The sequence below is a fragment of the Cyrtonyx montezumae genome, unplaced genomic scaffold, assembly GCF_038088225.1.
Source record: "Cyrtonyx montezumae isolate F1298 unplaced genomic scaffold, pur_monq_1.0 scaffold_0, whole genome shotgun sequence".
Lineage (NCBI taxonomy): Eukaryota > Metazoa > Chordata > Aves > Galliformes > Odontophoridae > Cyrtonyx > Cyrtonyx montezumae.
This window is the reverse complement of record NW_027071824.1, coordinates 8,695,784-8,715,453: the sequence shown is the minus strand read 5'-3', so window position 1 is coordinate 8,715,453 and position 19,670 is coordinate 8,695,784. Positions and strand designations below refer to the sequence as shown.

The following is a 19,670-nucleotide window of genomic DNA, read 5'->3' as shown; positions in this document are numbered from 1 at the left end:
ATAAAACAACTGCTTTTGATGCAGCCCAGGATATGGTTGGCTTTCCAGGCTGCAAAGCCACAGTGCCAGCTCACATCCAGCTGTTGGCTTTTTTTGTTCAATTTTTTTTTTTGCACATTCTCTTCATGTATTTGTATACGTTGTAAAAATCCCCTTGAGTCACCCATCTGTGAAATTCCTCCTTTGCATTCCTGACTGCAATATTCAGCACACAGCTCTAGAGCTACCATACTTCTGTAAGGGTTGTGCTATTCACACCACTCAAAATGAATTTCAGGAATGCAATGTATTTAATTAAAACCCTACTAATTTGTTACATACATAAACTAGAATTGGGACATTTGTAAATAAACTTGTACAGAAGTTTTCTGTACAGTGCTGCAGCTTTAACATCCTCACTTCTTGCTGAGTATTTTGAGTCATTAATTTCTATGAAAAATCTTGGTTGTTGTTTGCCAAGATTACCTCACCCTGTATGAGGAATAAAAAAAAACAGTGTTTAAAAACAAAAATACAGCCAAAAAATAACTTTACCATTAAATCCACCTAACTCAGAGCACTCTACTCATTTAAATGGAAGTTTAATACATTCAAAGCTTACACATTTAACTAGCCTGCAAATGAGCCAGCACGAGAAATCCTTCAGAATTTGTGGGAAAAAAAAAAAAAGAAAGAAGAATTCACTTACTTGCACAGAAAGCCACCTTCTTAAACAAGTTAATTCCTAACAAATGCTACATGGCATTCTCCAGAAGATGCTTCCCTTCTACCCCCAACCTCCCATCTCTAGTGTTCAGATTTCAGTGATTTGCCTGGCTTTAGAATTGATGCAAGTCCTTGGAGGTGTACATGCCTATCAGATCAGGTGAACAAAGTTCTTTAGAGAGAAGAAATGCATTTTTGAATTGTAGCAAGGTTAATCTTACTGGCTCACAGAAAATTAAGACTCATCCAGGGAAAGCCCTGACCTGGCTTAACTTTCATCTATTAGCATTCTCACATGTTCAGCTGCACACTGTGAACATCATCTGACCTATGAGGAAAGACTGCTCCCTGGTGTTTCTGAGCTGGTCTGGAATGCTGACATCACAGGTTTTCAGAATCACAGCTGTCCATGGCAGATCAAGAAACAAACCATTCATTATACAAAATAAAAAGCTGTTTGACATTTTAATCTGGGGCTCTTTGCTTTCTTTTTCAGTGTTCCAATAAGAAAGGTTCTGTGGTTAAGACAACAACCTGAGACTTCGACGAAGAAAGCACCAACCACAAACAGTTCAGATCTCCAGTCGCACGTACAATTGGTGAATCATCTCCTTCTGGACCTTACAGCTACTTGTGGTCATAGGTTTGTGCATACATGCATTTGGGAACACGTACATACACACACCCACAGACGTAACTGCATAACAGTCAAAGTGGGGACAGAAAACATCACTTCCCTTAGCCAGCGTGAAGTGGTCAATGATCACAAGAGTCACTTCCAGGAATTAAAACCGTGAGTACGCTGTTCTTTGTTGTTGCTGCTGTGATGGTGGCTGTCCTTGCTGTTGCTGAAGACGAACTTGCTGAGAATATGGATCCTCAAGAGATTTAACAAAAATAGTTGTTTTAGGCCCAGTTTTCCAAACAATACCATTGGAATCTATTACAGAGGACTCTACTGTAATATTATGGGTGCCAAGTATCACGAAGTTCAACAGAAACTGAGTGCTAAAGTAGTCGTTGTGTGGCTCTACCCTCTGCTCCATTTCATTGGTCATGTTGTCAATAGGAATCTGAGAACACAAAAAAGTTACTGTTACGTAACTGCTAAAATCAGTTTTCTGTTCTCTGTTTGAAAGAGAGAAAAAAAAAACACCACCTTTGTCCTGAATTTTCCTAAACCAACGCACATGCTTGCATCAGCTTTGACATACTTTCACAGATGAATGCAATTTTACATTTTTTTTTTAAGATTCCTCATTGCTCTAGTCTTACCCATACCTTATAGTCTTGTCCAGATTTGCTCTGCAGTACTGAAGATACATTTAGACAGACTGATTGGATTTTACGGAAGAGGCCTGGTTTAGACCCATGCTGAACCACTCCTTCTACCTTTAAGGCCAACTGCTGATTGTTCTGTACTGCAATAGGTTCTGCAGGGTTCCTCGGAGATGGGGATAGAGCAAGCTGTAATACAAGAAGGCAGACAAACATATAACCTTGCACCTTCTAAAAAGCAAAGATAATTACAAGATGAAACAGAACACCTTACAGTACAACTTCAAGGAAGGATTTAGTAGAGAAAAAACAGAAGATATAAACATTCAGTTTGCATCAGAAAGTGGCTACTGTAAAATTAATAAGCATCCTTAGCAATACCAGGCATGGTATTTGCATCTCTTCAACACCTTCAAAAGACGTAGAAGTCTTCTGTAAAATAGGTAAAACAAGTAGGCTCTAAGCCTATAATGATGAAAACAGAAGTAAAAACCTGCAAGATTAAATAATGTACACCTCCAGGCTTCCTCTTTTCCCAGAAAAAAAGGACCTTTTGAGTTAAAAATACAAAATTAGCTTACTCAACTGATATAAAATTAACTTACTCTTGAAGGTGTCATACTGCCATTCTTACTCAACTGATAAATATTACAACTTTTTATTCTATAGTAAATATTGCTTTTTGAAGAAAAAGGAAAAATCATGCAAGCTTGTAGAAGTTCTTTTCCCAAAACTAGAAAATTACTTAGCTCCGCAGATGCAGAATCAAGAAAAATTACCATCACACAGATTTTAAGATCTTGCAATCAAAGAGCAGAATCCTATTTGCTTGGTTAAGTCATAGCCTACTTGTTCATAACAATTACATATATATTCAGTTATGACACAGACGTTATTTAAGCCATTCCTAACGGGCAAGCCCAGATCTGTATTGTGGTTAAGTATCTTCACCAAAAGTACTGAAGCTGTGCCTTCAGTATGACTACTCATGAAGAGAAGACTCTAAAAGGAGAAATTTTAGGCTGCATTTGAGCAATACTTACCTTAATGCTTGTAGATTGCAGCTTTTGAAAGAAGTACCTTTGGAAAGAAAGGGGTACCTTCAGTAAGGCAATGACAGCACTGCACAGACAAGCCGTATGCTGCAAGAAACAGAGCCAAAGCAAATGAGATTATTTCAGACAATATGGAAATGACATGCACTTGAGGTGATGAAACTGCAGTAGCTTCTACTAAACATCCAGAAATATACTGAGAAAGTTACGTGACAACAGCCACTACAATGACAGTGACTACATTCTGCTTATGTTTATGTCCTCTCCTTTATGAAGGAGGTACTTTGCTCTGGAAAGAACAAGCAGGCCAAGAAAACGAAAAATCTAGGCAATTTCAGTCCCAGCACTAGAGTTAGCAGAGGAATATCCCCTTAAAACATTCATAATACAGAACTGATACATAAACCCTCAAATAAAGAATAACCCACTCCTGGCAAACAAAACCGGCACCACCCACAACTTCACAGGGTACAATAACTTGAGTTTTAAGCTTTTTTACCTACTCTTTCTTCCCTTGCTGCATTGTAACGTCAGTGAAGGCAGCACTACTGAAATCATCCAGCTGGGCTGGGACAGACAGCAACAACTAAGTTTACAGCACCTTGGCTACATTTTAGACAACACACTTTTCTATGCAAATAGCAGTTGTTAAGGACTGTTGAACTGAGAAAAAATAGGCAAGAAAGTACCAGTCCTAACAAGTGACTGCCCTGTATCCACCAACACGCACTTCAGCTTTATGATTTCCACTAACAGAAAAAGAAAACACCAGATTAGGGCTGTAAAGGAATACTCTTATCAGGTCCCTGTCTGCATTCAGCACACTTTACATTGTGTTCTCTGATGACCTGCATGGATAAGAGAAACATTATACTCCAGCAACACAGTACTAACTGCCAACAGCCCAGACACTGAAGCTGAGCTAGCCCCGGACCCTCCGTCACTGTGTGTGCTACAGGTGGAAGGAACTCCTGCACCACAACAGCATGAATAAACAGCATTTCAGTATTTAAAAGCAACTGTGGTAAGGGATTTGACAGAGACTTGGTATTACCTCTAGCTATCCCGACATTTATCAGCACCTGCTACGCTCATAGTACCAGAATTTTACAAACCCTGTTTTCAATCAGGACAGTCAGGTTATAGATGTTGAAAAAAAAACTTTTTTTTCCAAGTATTAGAGTATACCCATAGGGACCGAGTGTCTTGTACCACTAATAGCTTACATTTATTAATTGAAATGTGCTCTCTTATGTTGCTTGATCACCTAAGATTTCCTGAGGTTTTAGAACCTTCAACTACAGAATATATATGTAAAGCTATTACTTGCCAAGTAAGACACAGGAGCATACTTCCTGTTGAGGGATTCTACTTCTTCCAGTACATGATTAAATACAGACATCATTCTTCTTTCATATTCACTCTCAACATGTGCTGTTCCATTTGAACTGTATTCCTGGAAGCTAGAAAATAAAACATTCAGCTGTTTGCCTAATGTACTTTCCTCATCCCAGTCTCACTCAGAAACATGCCCAACAAGACCATCCTCTGTTACAACTTGAAATTCATTAAGAAGTAAATTGATTTATTGTTTCCCAGTCAGACTTGCTCCATACATTTAAACCCTTTCTTAACTTCAGCTTCTCCAGCACTTTGCATTCCCATCCTTTCCCAGTTAAAGCAATTACAGGTCTAATAGACTGGGTGTGCTTAACTCCCTGAGGAATTTTATTTCAGCCTGCATGTGTCACAATGATGCAAAGTCACCTTAAAAATCTTACACTTATTTAATGCATATATTTCCAGGACTCTGAAGGAAACTAACACATACCTGCTATTTCCACTTACAAGCATAAGAGTTAACACAGAATGACAGAAATTAAAATATATGGCAACAGATTAAAAGTCATTTCTTATTTTAATTCAAGTCTGTATTTAAGATGAGTGCAGTACAGCTCTCAAAATAAGTATAAAAAGCAGAACCTGAAATGCAGTCCCTAACCTGTCAGCTACAGCACAGCAGCAACATGTCCTTCAGCTTGTCCAGAGCAACATCTTAAGGCTCCAAGGTCACCAGGAAACTTTTCTGAACACTCCTTGAATTCCTATACTAAAAGTCTCCCAAGTGTTTAGAAACTAAAAGCAAAGGAGCAGAAAGTTAACTCTAAAACTTACTTTGCAGATTCTGGATCCAAAATCAGAGCTTCAATTGCATGTGAAATCAAGAGGCAGCTCTGCTGTTGTCTGATATTAATATTAAGGAATTAGGAAACTTACAAACTTTGTTCCTAAAACAAGAAGCACAGTACTATTTACCAGCACTTTTCCTTACTTCTCTAGCTTTTGTGAAATAATCCTATCATTATTCCTTTGGTAAACAGAATAAAAACTATGGAAATCCTGTTTTATGCTATTACAAGTTCTGAGTCCTAACTTATTCGTGAACTAATCCTGAACAATAGTATAGCAATGCCTTTTATTAAGCAACCTGACTTACATTAACTGCTTCAAAATGATTCTGTGCTAGCTTTCACCAGAGAAAGGACTGTTAAGCTTCATGCTGTCCTACTGACAAAGTAAGAGGACAAATACTGAGCTTTCAAAAGGATACAGTTCTACATTCCTGAGAGTTGCTGAGTCTGCATCAAAGGACGACTGATACAGATCTCCATAACGCACAGCCAGGTTTCGGAACTCCTCCATTGATAATTTCATCTACAGAGACAATGTTACCAGGCAAAATAACATAAGAAAAACAGCATACATCCAGAAAATCACTATTTCTTACTTTTAACTAGCATCAAATTGTCCAAGGTGTTTCAAAGCAAGGTGGAAAGGTTTTGCTGCAATTTAGTGTGTACTGAGTGGGATACTACTTACATATAGTAGGAAACTGTAAATGCTAGTGTGTGAAAAATCATGCACACACAGTCAGCTTGAAAACAGTCTGGTTCAGCTACAGAAGAAAACTACGGCCCAATACTTACTCATGCTTTTCACGTGTCCTTCACCAGATATCACAGAACAGCTTAGGTTAGAAAGGACCTAGAGGATCATCAAGTTCCAACCCCCTTGCCCCAGGCAGGAATTGCCAACCACTAGGTCAGGCACCAGCTCAGGCTGCCCAGGGATCCATCTAACCTTGTCTTGAATGCCTCCAGGGATGAGGCACCCACAGCCTCTCTGCGTCAGCACCTTACCACTCTCCCTGTGAAAAACTGCTCCCTGACATCTAATTTAAATCTATGATATGTCTGCTGAGAAGCAAAATACATACTGACATCATAAACGTAACTATACAAGTGTGCAACAAGAACACATGCCTGGTTTGAGATGCGTCCACACCTCTGGAGATCATTGCCTGATGTCATGGCAATCGTTGTGGCAATCGCAGGAGGTGGACTTGTTTTCAGGCTGTTGCAGGTACAAATAAGTTGAGAAAAAGCTTGCAGAAGGTCAATCCTGAGTTTCACAAATCCACACTGAAAGCTCAGAGGATTAAGCGGCGTACTTGCAGCCTGAAACACAGCAATCGTAATGTTGGCAACTGAGGTCAAAAGCAAACACTGTAAAATAAATCTGCAATGTCACTAAACTTTCTTCTCATTGAACAACTGAACTCTCAAGGCCAATACTAAAGCTGATTTAAAAAAACAAATCTAATAACTCTGCTCAATTTAAATCATACTGAACATAGGGGGTAGAAAAATTTAGGTAATTACTAAGCCATACTTTGAGTGTATCACACTTAAAACAAGTGTGACTTGAGCTATTTATTTGGGCACTTACTTCCCCTTCTTTAAAGCACAAGCCATTAGGCCTCTAAATCCAGGCAGTCCAGACAGCCCCTACCATGAGAGGGCACACTGACTTGGAAGGCAAAGAAACACAGAGAACTGACAAAGTGAATCGCTGTATGAGCAAGAGGATAAAGGATCAGCCAGCTAAAGACACCCGGAACTAAAAGCAACAGCAACCATCTTTGATTTTCTTCAAACTGCGATATAGACAGGAACCACAAAGGCACTGAACCTCATGTCTGATGAGGGCAAAGACAGTTCACTGACAACCAAGAATGATAAACAGAACTCCATGAGGAAAGACATGCTGCTATTATTCTGATTATTCTACGCAATTCTGTTCCTTAAGAGCTTATCTGACTTGGAGAAGCACTTGTGACTAAAGAGACACCCAGGAGGGGCAAACTTAAGATGCATCTAACACATTACCAAGAACTATTTTTTTTTTCCTGGCAAAAAAGCCAAATAAGTCTATCACAAAACATCCCATCATCTGAAAACTGGCCTACCACTGATGAAACCAAGGAAACATCAACCAACCGCAATAAAAAGGCAGACGTTCTCAGAAGTGCAAACTAGACTTGATTCTTGTAGATGGAGATACAAGCTTGCCTCATTAATACTGCAGTTTATATTACCTGCTACCAGTATTGCCACAGGCAATAACTAAGTTACTCTTCTTTTTCTGAAAATGACAAAGAAAGTTCTTTGGCTCAGTTAAGTTCTTCAAATGACACCACTTAACATATTTAGAGTCAGTGCGGCTTAATCATACAAATGCTTTTTTCAAGTTCTGGATCTTCTCTAGATTACCAGTAGTCAAAAAACAAACACAAGTTTCTAAGGAAATGCAAGTTCTGTGTCAAAAACAATAGGTCCTATTGCAAAACCTTTGCTAACTATGCAAGAAAGCACACAGTGAAACAGATGGGACTGCAGCTGACAAACTTTGTAACTTCCTGTCCCAAACACTTCTTTCATCTGTAAAGTAATTGGATTTATTCCTTGAGAAGAGTAACTCACTTGAAAAAATAGCTCGCATACAGCAATGCAACCTTCCCCTTCCATGTTACTGAGAAACAGCCTGACAAGATCAGACAGTGTCTGGATATATCAGCATTGCAGAACATCTGCAGGATTACCAGGCGCAGCATTGTGCTTACAAGGTGGTCCAACAGAACAAGCTTCATCACATGCACTAATGGCCTGCAGCACCAATGGTACTGAGTCATGCACTACACTGGAACAGAAGCAACAGAAAAGCAGAAATCACAGGGAAGTGACAGCTGAAGTATTCTGCAGTTAGATTACCACACACCCTTAATGACACTATGCTCCTCTTTTTAAACATTGAATTATGTAGATGTAAGCTGAGAGCTGCTCCTTTTACAGCTGAGATTTGAGCACCTGGAGAAACTTGTCCAGAGCAATGCAACAAGTCAGCAACAAGCTAGCAATAAGTAAATAAATAAATAATAACAGTAATAAAAATAAAGCGGCTTCCTCTTCTCTGGCTTTCTGTAACCTGTGGGCCAACAACTTACAAGGAAGCCACAAGAAGAGATGAGGAAACAACAAAAGAAACAGATTCTATGGAAAGATAAATTAATCTTCTGAACCACTTCCCTGCCTGTATTAAATATTAATGCCTAATTAAATGTCCCCTCCAATGGCTTCTACACGTTAAAGAAGTCTTGAAGTGTTGAAGAAAAAGCCTCGTCCAACTTAGCCAACAACTTAAAGGCAAATACTTATGCCTTTATCCTCCAAGAGAAAGCTCCATAAAATTTATGACCTTCCATGTTATCCAAGCAGCTGTTTACTAAAAAACAGCATATCTGAGCCTTAATAAATACTAACACTTAAGCTGACATAAAACTGACAGCAACTGCAAAAGAAGTTAAGCTGCTTCGTTTAGAAGACATACAGAAATCTATATGTAAAAATTTATTCATGGAAATCAAAATATGAAAGTGTTGTATGAAGCTGGATCATCATGGTTGTATGAAGCTGGTTAAGATGACAGCATGCAATGGAAGTCCGTACTCATTAATGCTCTTGTTGCTTTTCAGAGACACACCACACACAGCCTTCTTATTTTCTCTACTTTAGAGAAACAGAAAATACTTGCAGGTACATAGGTACTTCAAAAGTCCTGTGGATTTGATAAGACTGAACTGTTCCCACTCCTTACTGAATTGGTGTGGCTTTATTATTGTTAGGGTTCTGTAGGATCCCATTGTCAAATACAAGGATATATGAACTCAGTAAGAAGAAGGAAGATAATCAAGCATTGTAACTTTAAGTAAAAAAAAAAAAGAAACATGATTTGATCAAGGCAGGAAGTGAGGAGTGGGAAAACAGAAAAAAGAAATCACCCTTAAAACCTTTTAAAGAGGTTTAAGAACAGAAAGTAAACAGATCTGTCACGGTACACAGAATCATCACTACAGTAAAAGCTCTGTGCTAACCGTCAGTGATGCTATTCCTTTGTGATATGATTTCAAAGCTTCAGCAATGCAGGAAAGCGCTGAGCTGTAGTTGTCCTCTTGCAAACCTGTCAGACACTGCTCTGCATGGGAGAACTCCTTCAAACTGTTCAGCCAGAAGTAAAAGTGCTCTGAAGCCACCTGAGTCAGCAGGCTTTGATACAGTTCTCTGGCCATGTCATGGTTACCCTGTAATGATAAGGTTCGGAAGAGGGGAGAAGAAAAAAAGCTGTGAGTTTTTAAGCAACTTATCCAGAATTAGTCACACTTTAAGAATAAAATCAGTGAACCTTCAATTAGTCATTTGATCATGACAAACCTAAATGAAACCACAAAGCCTTATTTTCAGGAAAGTTCAGCCTGCATGAAGTAATTATTTCTACAAAACAGTTTAAGAAGATGAGAAACAAGTCTAAAAATTAATTTAATACTGAAAACATGTATTTTATCCCTACAGTAACACTGAGTTTGAAACTATTATCAAGTCAGCCCACAGCTGGAATCCTGGCTGATGTACTGAAGCAGTGCTATACTCAGTGTTCTCCTCTGCAACACATGCCTTATCTGCATAAAATTACCCCAGCACCTTGTACTAGGCTTTCTACATAATTCCAACCCCAGCTATGATTTTATTGAAGGGGAGATAAAAATCTCTCTTCACATTGAAGAGAAGCACACAACAGAACAGCCTGTAGTACTTCCTAACGATCAACGAGAAAATGAAGATTAGACACGCTCATAAAAAAATAAAGACTAGGTCATTAGCTTCTCTGTTCTCAAACACTTCAGCTAGGAAAACCACCATAATGGGATGACCACTCTGAATGGAATTAGCATTCCAGAGAATTAAGAAGGAAAATGATACATTCCACAACCACCCATGCTGTTTTTGTTTTTTGTTTCAAGTCCTATTATTTTCCTTCCTTACATTCTTTTTCCAGTTCAAAGAAATCACTAGCATCCTTCCAATAATACCAAAATATTTTCCTCCGGGTATTTTCACATACCATTCTGGAAGCCTGCCTGGCTATCCTGTAGGCTGTCCATCCATTGGAAGCATTCTCAAGCTGCTGCTTGATAACAGTTTTAATTTCTGGAGACAAAGCTTTTTGACTGGAAACAAATATCACTGTGGCAAGAGAAACCTATAGAAGAGTGGAGAGATTAGGAATAAGGTTTTATTTCATGAACAAACCACCACCAACTAAAAACCCCAAACCATCTCAGCCTAATACTATGCGCTTGATTTTGGTCTTAGAACTATACAGAAGACTTAATATAAGTTTTAACTGAAGAACTCTTCTCAGTCATGTATCTTAATATTTGGGGCAACTAAAATATTTCTTATAGATGAAAGTCATTTTAATTTAAATAACCTTTACTGCTGCTTTTCACTGGGATAGTTCAAAGGTTCCAGATAAATAAACAGGAAGCATGTAATTTCTTTCTCAAAATTTAAATTAATATCTAAGTAGATGTAGTAAGAGCAATTTTAGCTATTAAACTACCACATGTTAATTGATATAACTGCCATCTTTCTCTTCCATGAACCCTATTTTACCAACTAGCCCCATTATTTTGTCTAAGCAGTGCCATCTACTGGGAAATCTAGTGGAATACATTGCATGTGCCAACATACAACTATGAAATCACACTTCATAGCTAGAAATGAACTATCTTTAAAAATAAATAAATAAAATAATAGGGGTCTGTACTGGACTGGCACTTCATTACATTTTTGTCAGTGACATGAACAGTGGGATTGAATAGTTCATTGAAGACACCAAGCTGTGTGGTGCAGTCAACTCTCTGGGGGAAAACAATGCCACCAAGAGGGACCAGGACAGGTTTAATAGGTGGGCCTGTATGAAATTCTTATTCAATAAGGTCAAATGCTACGTCACACACTTGGGTTGGGACAATCCCAATCTGTATCTGTATCCATGCAGATACAGAATGAGAAGAAAACGGAGAGAAGTGCTGAGGAAAAGGACTTGGTATTAGTTGAAGTCAAGCTCAATGTGAGACAGCAGTGTGCACTTGCAGCCCAGCATGCCAACTATGTCACAGACTGCATCAAAAGCAGTATGACCAGCAGGTCAAGGGAGGTGACTGTCTCCACTACTCTGATCTTTAGAAACCCCACCAGCAGTAATACATGCAGATCTGAGGCCCTCAGGATAAGATGGGCACAGATCTGCTACATGTGGTCCAGAGGAAGCCACAAGGATGATGGGGGCTGAAGCATCCATCCTATAAAGAAGGCTGAGAGCTGGGGCTATTCAGGTTGGAAAAGAGAAGGCTCCAGGAAGATCTTAATACAGCCTTAAAGTATCCAAAATGGAGACTACAAGAGAGCTGGAGAGGGACTTTTTACAAGGGCATGTGGTAATAAGAGAAGGAGTAGTCACTTGAAGCTCAAAGAAAGTAGATTTAGATTAAAGAAGAAATTCTTCATTTTTGAGGGTAGTGAGGCACTGACACAGGCTGCCCTGAGAAACTGTGGATACCTCATCCCTTGAGGTGCTCAAGGCCAGGCTGGATGGGGCTTTGAACAATCTGGTCTAGTGGGAGGTATCCCTGCCCACAGAAGGAGGTTGGAACTGAATGGTCTTTAACATCCCTTCTAATCCAAACCGTTTCATCATTCCACGATTTTGCTTATCAATGGCTATTCACCAGACAGAGGTCTTACCAAGAGTTCCTGTTTTTTATCTGTGGTAGATCGTCCAATCACTTTATAGAGCTCCATCAGATCTCCTAGCATCCCATCGGCTAACACAGGCAGCTGCATGGCAATGGCTGCTAAACAGTGGCACATGAGAATCCTAGCAGCATCCTGAGCACTGTGCAGCTGTGTCAACAGGGATTCAACCACTGACTGGCTCAGGTGAGGACGGCACTTGACCAGCTTCACCATACAAGTTAAGGTGATCTGTAATTCACAAACATCAACAGCTACAATTAACACAATGCTTACTTAAAAGTAAAACCAAAACAGACACTTCTCTGCAAGTGTGATTACAGAAACATACAAAAATGAGATTTCTTTCGAGCATAAGCCTATCTCTCTAAACTCAAACCACAAGGATACAAAGAAACAAATCTTCTCATGCCTTCTTCCAACCCCTACAATTCTGTGACTTGAAGGTTAATTATTAAATAAAATTACTGGTAGCAGGTCATGAAGTGGGACAATTAAAATAACAGTTCATAGGAGTGTTGTTATCTTGCACATTGCATCCCCACCTCAGAAAAAAATGGGTTCTCTCTCCCCAATAATTTCTTCATCCTCTAGAGATACCCCCATCCCTTGTTCAAGTTTATTACAGCTGTACCTCAGAAAAGTTCACCTTCTCCCCCCTCCATGAAAACAAACTTACACTGGAGTTGAAAGCAATTGCACTGCAGTCATGAACTATCACTCTGAACTTTTAACTACTGACAAAATACAGAAAAACACCAATTTATTTTCAGTATGTTATACTTCTACCAGAAAGATCCAGTGCACTTTAGCTCTTCTGCTATAGAAACGATTACTATAACTTACAGTTCTGCTAATGAAACAACAGTACTGTCACCTTTAAGGTTGCTTGAGCTCCTGGACTGTCATCTTGACTACAAAGAACAAGAAGAGATTCTAAGCCAAAAACTGCATCTTGCTCCAAAGGCAGAAGATCTAAGAAAAAGAAACAGTCAGCGAGTTCCCAGTTACAGTTCCTGATTTTAATTGACATAATACTCATACTGGTGTTGCAGTGATGACAGATGAATATTTTCCTAATTATTCTGACTTCCTTTAATTGGAAGCAATTCTGCGTCTCGGGTAATTATTCAGCAGTCACATTAACTGTGACATTTGTAAGGTGAGCATAAAATTCTGGCCTACAACTTCTAAATGTGCCATTATTCCCTTGCAGCAGACTTTGTGCTAAAAGTCAAAGGCCGACAGACAATTCAGTGGTTCACAGCAAAGATAAGACAAGCCTTTATTTTAGCAGTTTTAGTGTGTCCACTAACTTTCTATAAGATAGCAGAAGACAGAATCTTCCCGACCATTCATAAAATCCTACAAAACATTTGTAGAGATTATGGTCCCCATTCCCCCTAACCAGCATGAAGGATTGGACAGATTTACAGAAAAACTCATGAACCAGACCAGTTAATATGTGTTAAGTGCATAAGTCTGATTGCAAATAGATTTATTTAATTGTCCTTGCTTTCATTTACCTTTCTCCTGACAGGAGGCTGATATATTTGTCAGAATTCTTACTCCATGAGCTGCAATGCCACGGTTATTATGGTAACAGCACTCCTGTGCTAATTTTACTAAATCAAATGACCTTGCAGTTGTAGCCGCTGTTCCTAAAAACAGATAAGGCAAACCAGACATATAACAGCACATAGCTTAATTAGACTATGAATCTTTCAAGTATATTCCTGCACAAAATCTATATTGATTTATGGTGCTTAGTTTCTTAAAATGATTTTATTTTACTTCATATGTTTTTATCCTACCATTTTAACATATATTCCTATATGTTCAATAACACAGAGACTCTCTGTTCTTTCCTAAATGCAACTTAGATATATACAGGAAAAGAGTATTCATGTCTATAGGCTGACGTTTCAGGGACATGGAGATGTTAAGACTCGTCCCTAAGATTTTACTGACAGAAAAAATCCTATCAAGCATATAGAGACTAGAATCGAGCATATTAAGACTATTCTACTATGTAGAATAACCGATGAAAACACGGATGTTTCTCTTCTGCAGCCAGTGTTGTTGAGCTGATTACGCTCATTAAGGCACAGTGGCTCTCAAGAAGAAAAAAAAGAAAACAGTATCAACTCCATTTTGAGAATGAGATACTTTTACTCATTTCAGAACATCTACTATAAGCAATTATAAAGCCTCTATGCTTCACCATTCCCTTCATTCACACTGAAACCCTACACAAGTGCATGGTTTCAAAGTGCCTTAAGGAGAATACAAGTTATCTATTTAAGAGGCAAACTGTTGCCTGGTTTATGAAGAGAAGTTGAAAATCCAAAGGTAAACAAAAGTTTCACAGAACTTATTAGCCACAAAATCTACAAAAAAATCTATCTTGGACAATAATTTCATTAGTGCACACTCCCTCATTTCATGTTCATGTTTAACAAGCACAGTCTGACTCGCAGCTAGCACTGTAAATTCAAAAATACTTTTAGAATATGCAATGATTTTAGATTAAATTGCCCTGTTGTAGATAACCAATCTACCAAAAATGCCAAAATTTGTCATCTAATCTAGTTTTCTTACCTGGAGCACTGCTGAAGTACTGTTTAATGGCAATGGTCCCTGATAACGTGGAAAGAACTGACAGCATGCCCAGCTTCAAACTGTCATATGGAGTGTGAAGAGCAGATTCACACAGTGCCTACAGGTCAAGAGAAGGGAGAAGATACAAAGGGACAGAAGTTCCATGAACTGTCTGTATTAAAGGTCTAGTTGCACTTGTTTGTAAGAAGGAAAGACCTACGACCAAAACAGGCAAAATTGAAATCAAACCAGAACCTCCTTGCTCATCTAGCAAGCACCTAGAAAACATCTTGCATGCATCCTAATGAAGTGCTCTAAGTTTCAGCATCACCAGGTTCTAAAGCCAATGACACATGCTTGTCCTCAGTTATATTACTTCAGTTGTTCATTAGTATTTGGCTACTCGGCTCGGTAGATTATGCCTAATTTAAGGATACGGAGACACATTCTTCCTTCCTTCCCCTCACAAACTGCTCTTTAGGAAAGAATTCCAAAATTAATTGCAAGAGTTTCATAATAAGCTTTTGCTTAAAAATGTATAAACCTGAATATTTTCTCTACTCCACGTATGTGGCATCTTGTTGGCCAACAACTTCAAATCTTGGATTGCAAGCCTCTTCACAGCCTTCCTTGGGTCATTCTTCAAGTATTGCAACAAAAGCTGGACCTGTAACAAGATAAATTCATCATTTAAGAGGAAGAGATCATACTAGAAGGGAGCCCATTCAAAAATATTCATGAAGATATTTCAAGAACACTCATCTGAAACTACAATGCATTACCTGTCTGCTTGCTTCCTACATGGTAAAGACTCTACTGCAGTTCCACAGCCAGTGGAATCAATCCAATAGCTGCTTTCTGCTATCCTCCTCTCTTGTCTGCTCAAGGACACTTCTCTGTACCACCCTGTATACCCTAAGAATCCCTGAGAGCAATTTCAGCTCTCACAGAAATACTGGTAGAACACTCCCAAGGACCTCAGTCAACACCTTACATTGTCATGATTATGCTAGTAGGAAGTATTTCAGGCATTAGACACTAATTCAGGTGTCTGCAGCATCTGCAGTCAACAGAGAGCAGCACAGATAGACACTGCATCTCTCAGAAAAAAATTAACAAAAAAAACCCCCACACACTGGCTGATTTATATGTGCAACATAGGCTGCTGTATTGCAGAAATACAGCCTTAAGTCCGTGTTTACTTTCATAAAAAGCATGTAAAGTGCTTGAGTGTTGCTTCAGTTAGCTCAGATTCAGTACTACTTCTGAAAGTCAGCCATTCCAAAAAGCTTCAAACAGATCAATGCCACAAGCTGAGCAGACATCAGCCTTCCACAGACAAATGGGATTAAAAGGCCAATAGATTTTTATGGCTTTACAATAACTAGTTAGACAAGTCTCAAATGTCACAGTGCATTCATACTTGCCATAGAAATCACATTTGCAAGGCCCATTATCTGAACATAAAGGCACTGTATTTTGCCCATCACTGTTTTTTCCCCACAACTTGGTTTAAAAACATAAAACTAGCAATAGACTCAGTCTTTCAAGAAAAACATTTTAAAATGTACTCTTCGCTGTTGAATTATTCATTTCCTTGTAAGCAAGGATGGCAAAAGGCACACCCATAATTAAAAAAAAACATACAGCAGGGAAAACATAAAGAAGGGAAGCCTCAGTTCTAGAGGCAAAATGAAAGTTGTTTTCTTCCTTGATTTCATCATTGACCTATAAGAAAGTTCATGAACTATGAAAAAGGTCTCTTGGAGGGAGTTATCTGGAGGTGACAGCAGTTGCAGAGTACTCTGCCCCTATGGCACGTAGCAATCACCTTAGCATATCCATCATAATTTATCTTCAGATGCCAGCCGACAGCGAAAGTTTAGTGTTTTGTTTTGACTTAAATGTGCTTTGTACGCTCATTTGAAAGAATTACCTGTTTAGGAATGTCAACCAAAGAAGAAGCAGCAAGCAGAGTGAAGGTGTGCAGAGTAACAATGACCATCTTGGTGGAAGGATATGATGTTACCAGCTGCTGAAGCAGCTGCCGGGAGCTGGAGGCCAGGCTAGCATCATGATGCATGTGCTGCAGAATAGGGATCAACTTCAATTTCAAGTCCACAGGTGTAGCTAAACCTGTAACAGAGACACTGCCAAGTCATCATAGTGGTTTCTAGCAGTACTAAGACACACGACATGCATTACTGAATGCAGACTGTGCAGACTCCTGCATTAGCTTCAAGTAACCTGTCCACTGGCCTAGCAGCTTAAACACAGCACTATCAAGTATTTTAAGAGTTTAAGAGTGTTCTGAAAACTGAGATTTTGAGAGAACGTGTAGAAGAAGAGATACTGGATTATCTAATTTAACTATAAAACTAGAATCATTCGTAGATAAGGGCAACAGTATACTGATATTTTATACAGATGTATAAAAGAAGAACTTTCAGATACCATCACTCAGTGTTTGTAAATACCTTGAATCATCTCACTGATTTTGTTACATATTCCCGCAGCAAAGTCCCTGTAGGGAAAAAGACAAAGCACCAGGTGAAAACAGGTTAAAACTCAACAGAAGAATCAAATGCTGCGTTTTAACAATAAAAATAATCACATTTGCCAAAACTGATTTTAGAACCCCTACACATGTGCATGATCAAATGATAAAATGATCATTTTCAGTATGTTTCAGAAGGTTTTTTAGACTTGAATTCAGATCTCCCTACAGTACAGTTATTAATCACAACAGCTGTAAAGGATGTCGCTAACACCACTGAAGAAAAGACTCAGTTCTCTGGGTAACAATGGAGTTCTTATTCTTTGTAATGTGAAAAATGGAGGTGAAAAAAAATCCACCTTACTTTGACTGTGCAGAAAAGTTGGCAGCAGCAAAAATAGCAGCTTCAACTTCCACATTATCATGGGAATCCAAACTCTGACGAATACTGTGATGTGCGTTCTTCCTTTCTGGAATAATAGATGCCATGCTGCCCAACATCCTACAGACACAGATCAGGAAACTGAGGAAACACAGTGACTATCAAGTAATGCAAGATTAAATCAAAGAGAAGCGCAGGACTGACTTAAAAGTCTCAATTTTTACATAAGTATGGGCTATTTAACATTGACTACAGAAACAAAGACACACTACAGTAGACATATAACTAAAATGTGAAAATATTGTGTCTTATGATAGTTGCTTAACAAAAACAAGGTAAAAAAAGGTAAAAAAAAGGGCAAGTTTTTTTTTTTTAAAGTAACTGTATTTAAATAGTTCTGGATTGATATGAGAAAAGAATAAGCAAAGGAGAAGGAGTGCTCTGCATTTTTATTCAGTTGCAAAGAAATTGAAGATGCAGAGAAGATTATCACGTTGGGTAGTGTTAAGAGATACAGACACCAAAGCAGCAGGACAGTGACATAAAAGATAGCTTAAAGTGTGGGAGGGTATTTTGCCCCTTTGATTCCCAGGATGACCAGAGCAATCAATAATAGAAGTATAACTCCTCAGATATTATGGATTAGAGACCAACAAGCAGTAAGCCTCTAGGACAACAACAAATGAAGAATAAATGAAAGTATTCATTATGAAGTTCACATACATTAGTTTAGTTTACAAGTTAACAAAAGTTATTTCGACATAAATGGAAGCACTTTCCTTCTGGTCTTGCTCTAAATATATCACACAATGCATGCAGGTTACATACAGATACTATCTAGGTTACATGTACAACAGTTTCCTTCTCCTGAGGGCACAACATCTGAATATTGCCAATCCTCTCTTGCCTGGAGCCATCCACACGACGCTCACATCATAAATACATTCATGTGAAAACCTTGTTCTTCCACATACACATCCCTGCTGTTCACTCTCTGTGAGATGTCCCTGCTTTTATAAGAAATGCAGAAGACAGCTCCCACACCTCATTTGGAGTAAGTGCTGATTTTGTTAGAACAGATTAGCACACCAATAACGAGCTACAGCTTTTAAATAAGTTAGGCTCGTTTCTGTACTACGTACCGAAGTGTGATAGCCCGAGCAACGGGATCGTTGCTATGAATCACTGAGAAAACTCTCTTCACAAACTCATCCACGTTGAGGATCTTCTCCAGGTGCTTCTCACTCTGCTGAGTAACTTTCAGCACGCACAGCCTCAGGAAGTTGTTTCTGTCAGAAGACACACACTCATCTTTACTGAGCTGTTTTATAACAGAGACCTAAACACTTCTAAATCAAATGTATGAGGAAAAACTTCAGAGTGTTAATCACAACAAAGAAGCTCAATGCTTTATTAATGGATTAAGTGGGCTGATATAGTTAAAGATAGGATATTCATGCACTATTATTCTGATGCGCGAGTGAGAAATTTCCTCTTGTTTCAAGGCACAAGTAACATACTATGAACGTGGGTTGCAGATATGGGTCAGCTTGGCACCGGACACCTGGAAAAGCTCTGCTTGAGGCCTTGTTATTCACAGTCCTTGGAGATCTACAGAGCTGATCATTAATTTATTTGCTACGATTTTGAAGGCGCCTACAGAGAACTGCCAGTGGAACTAAAGGCACCGGCACACCACTCACCCGACCCTGAAGACGTCGGCCAGCTTCAGGAAGGCCGAGTTGATGAGGATGGGGAAGGGATACTTCTGGAAGAGCCGAGGGAAGCGCACGACAGCTTCACACTGCTCGCCGAGCTTGCCGGACCGCAGGCCTGCACAGAGCACCACAACGCTGATGCCACGGCGGCGCCGCGCCTTGGCACCCCAACCTCGCGCTCCCCCAGCCCCGGGCCTCACCCTTGTCCAGCTCCATGAGGGCGGAGTTGGCGTCCAGCTCCTGCTCGCCGTACCCCGCATCGGCCAGGAACGACTTGCCGCTCGCCGCCATCGCGAACCCCGCAGCCGTCCAGCGCGCATGCGCGGCCTCCCTCCCGCCGCACCGGCCCTGCGACGCCTGCGTGTTCTCCCACGCGCGCCAACAGCCGCGCCGGCCCCGCCTCCCCGCCGCAGGACGAATCAAGGTGAAGAGAGGGCGGTC

At 39.6% G+C, this 19,670-nt stretch overlaps 1 protein-coding gene across 1 annotated transcript; it reads right to left on the bottom strand.

Moving 5' to 3' along the window:
- Positions 1 to 798: 798 nt before the first annotated feature.
- Positions 799 to 19,525, bottom strand: INTS7 (integrator complex subunit 7). The gene is made up of 20 exons (XM_065747905.1): positions 19,430 to 19,525; positions 19,215 to 19,344; positions 18,654 to 18,800; positions 17,494 to 17,631; positions 17,110 to 17,156; positions 16,569 to 16,768; positions 15,177 to 15,299; positions 14,633 to 14,750; positions 13,558 to 13,692; positions 12,909 to 13,006; positions 12,023 to 12,262; positions 10,335 to 10,472; positions 9,310 to 9,516; positions 6,362 to 6,556; positions 5,650 to 5,753; positions 5,214 to 5,282; positions 4,369 to 4,501; positions 3,027 to 3,125; positions 1,987 to 2,172; positions 799 to 1,778 (listed from the first exon to the last, which is right to left on the bottom strand). Exons 1-20 carry the CDS (start codon positions 19,518 to 19,520, stop codon positions 1,491 to 1,493), a joined length of 2,886 nt encoding a protein of 961 aa, XP_065603977.1. The 5' UTR covers positions 19,521 to 19,525; the 3' UTR covers positions 799 to 1,490.
- Positions 19,526 to 19,670: the final 145 nt, after the last annotated feature.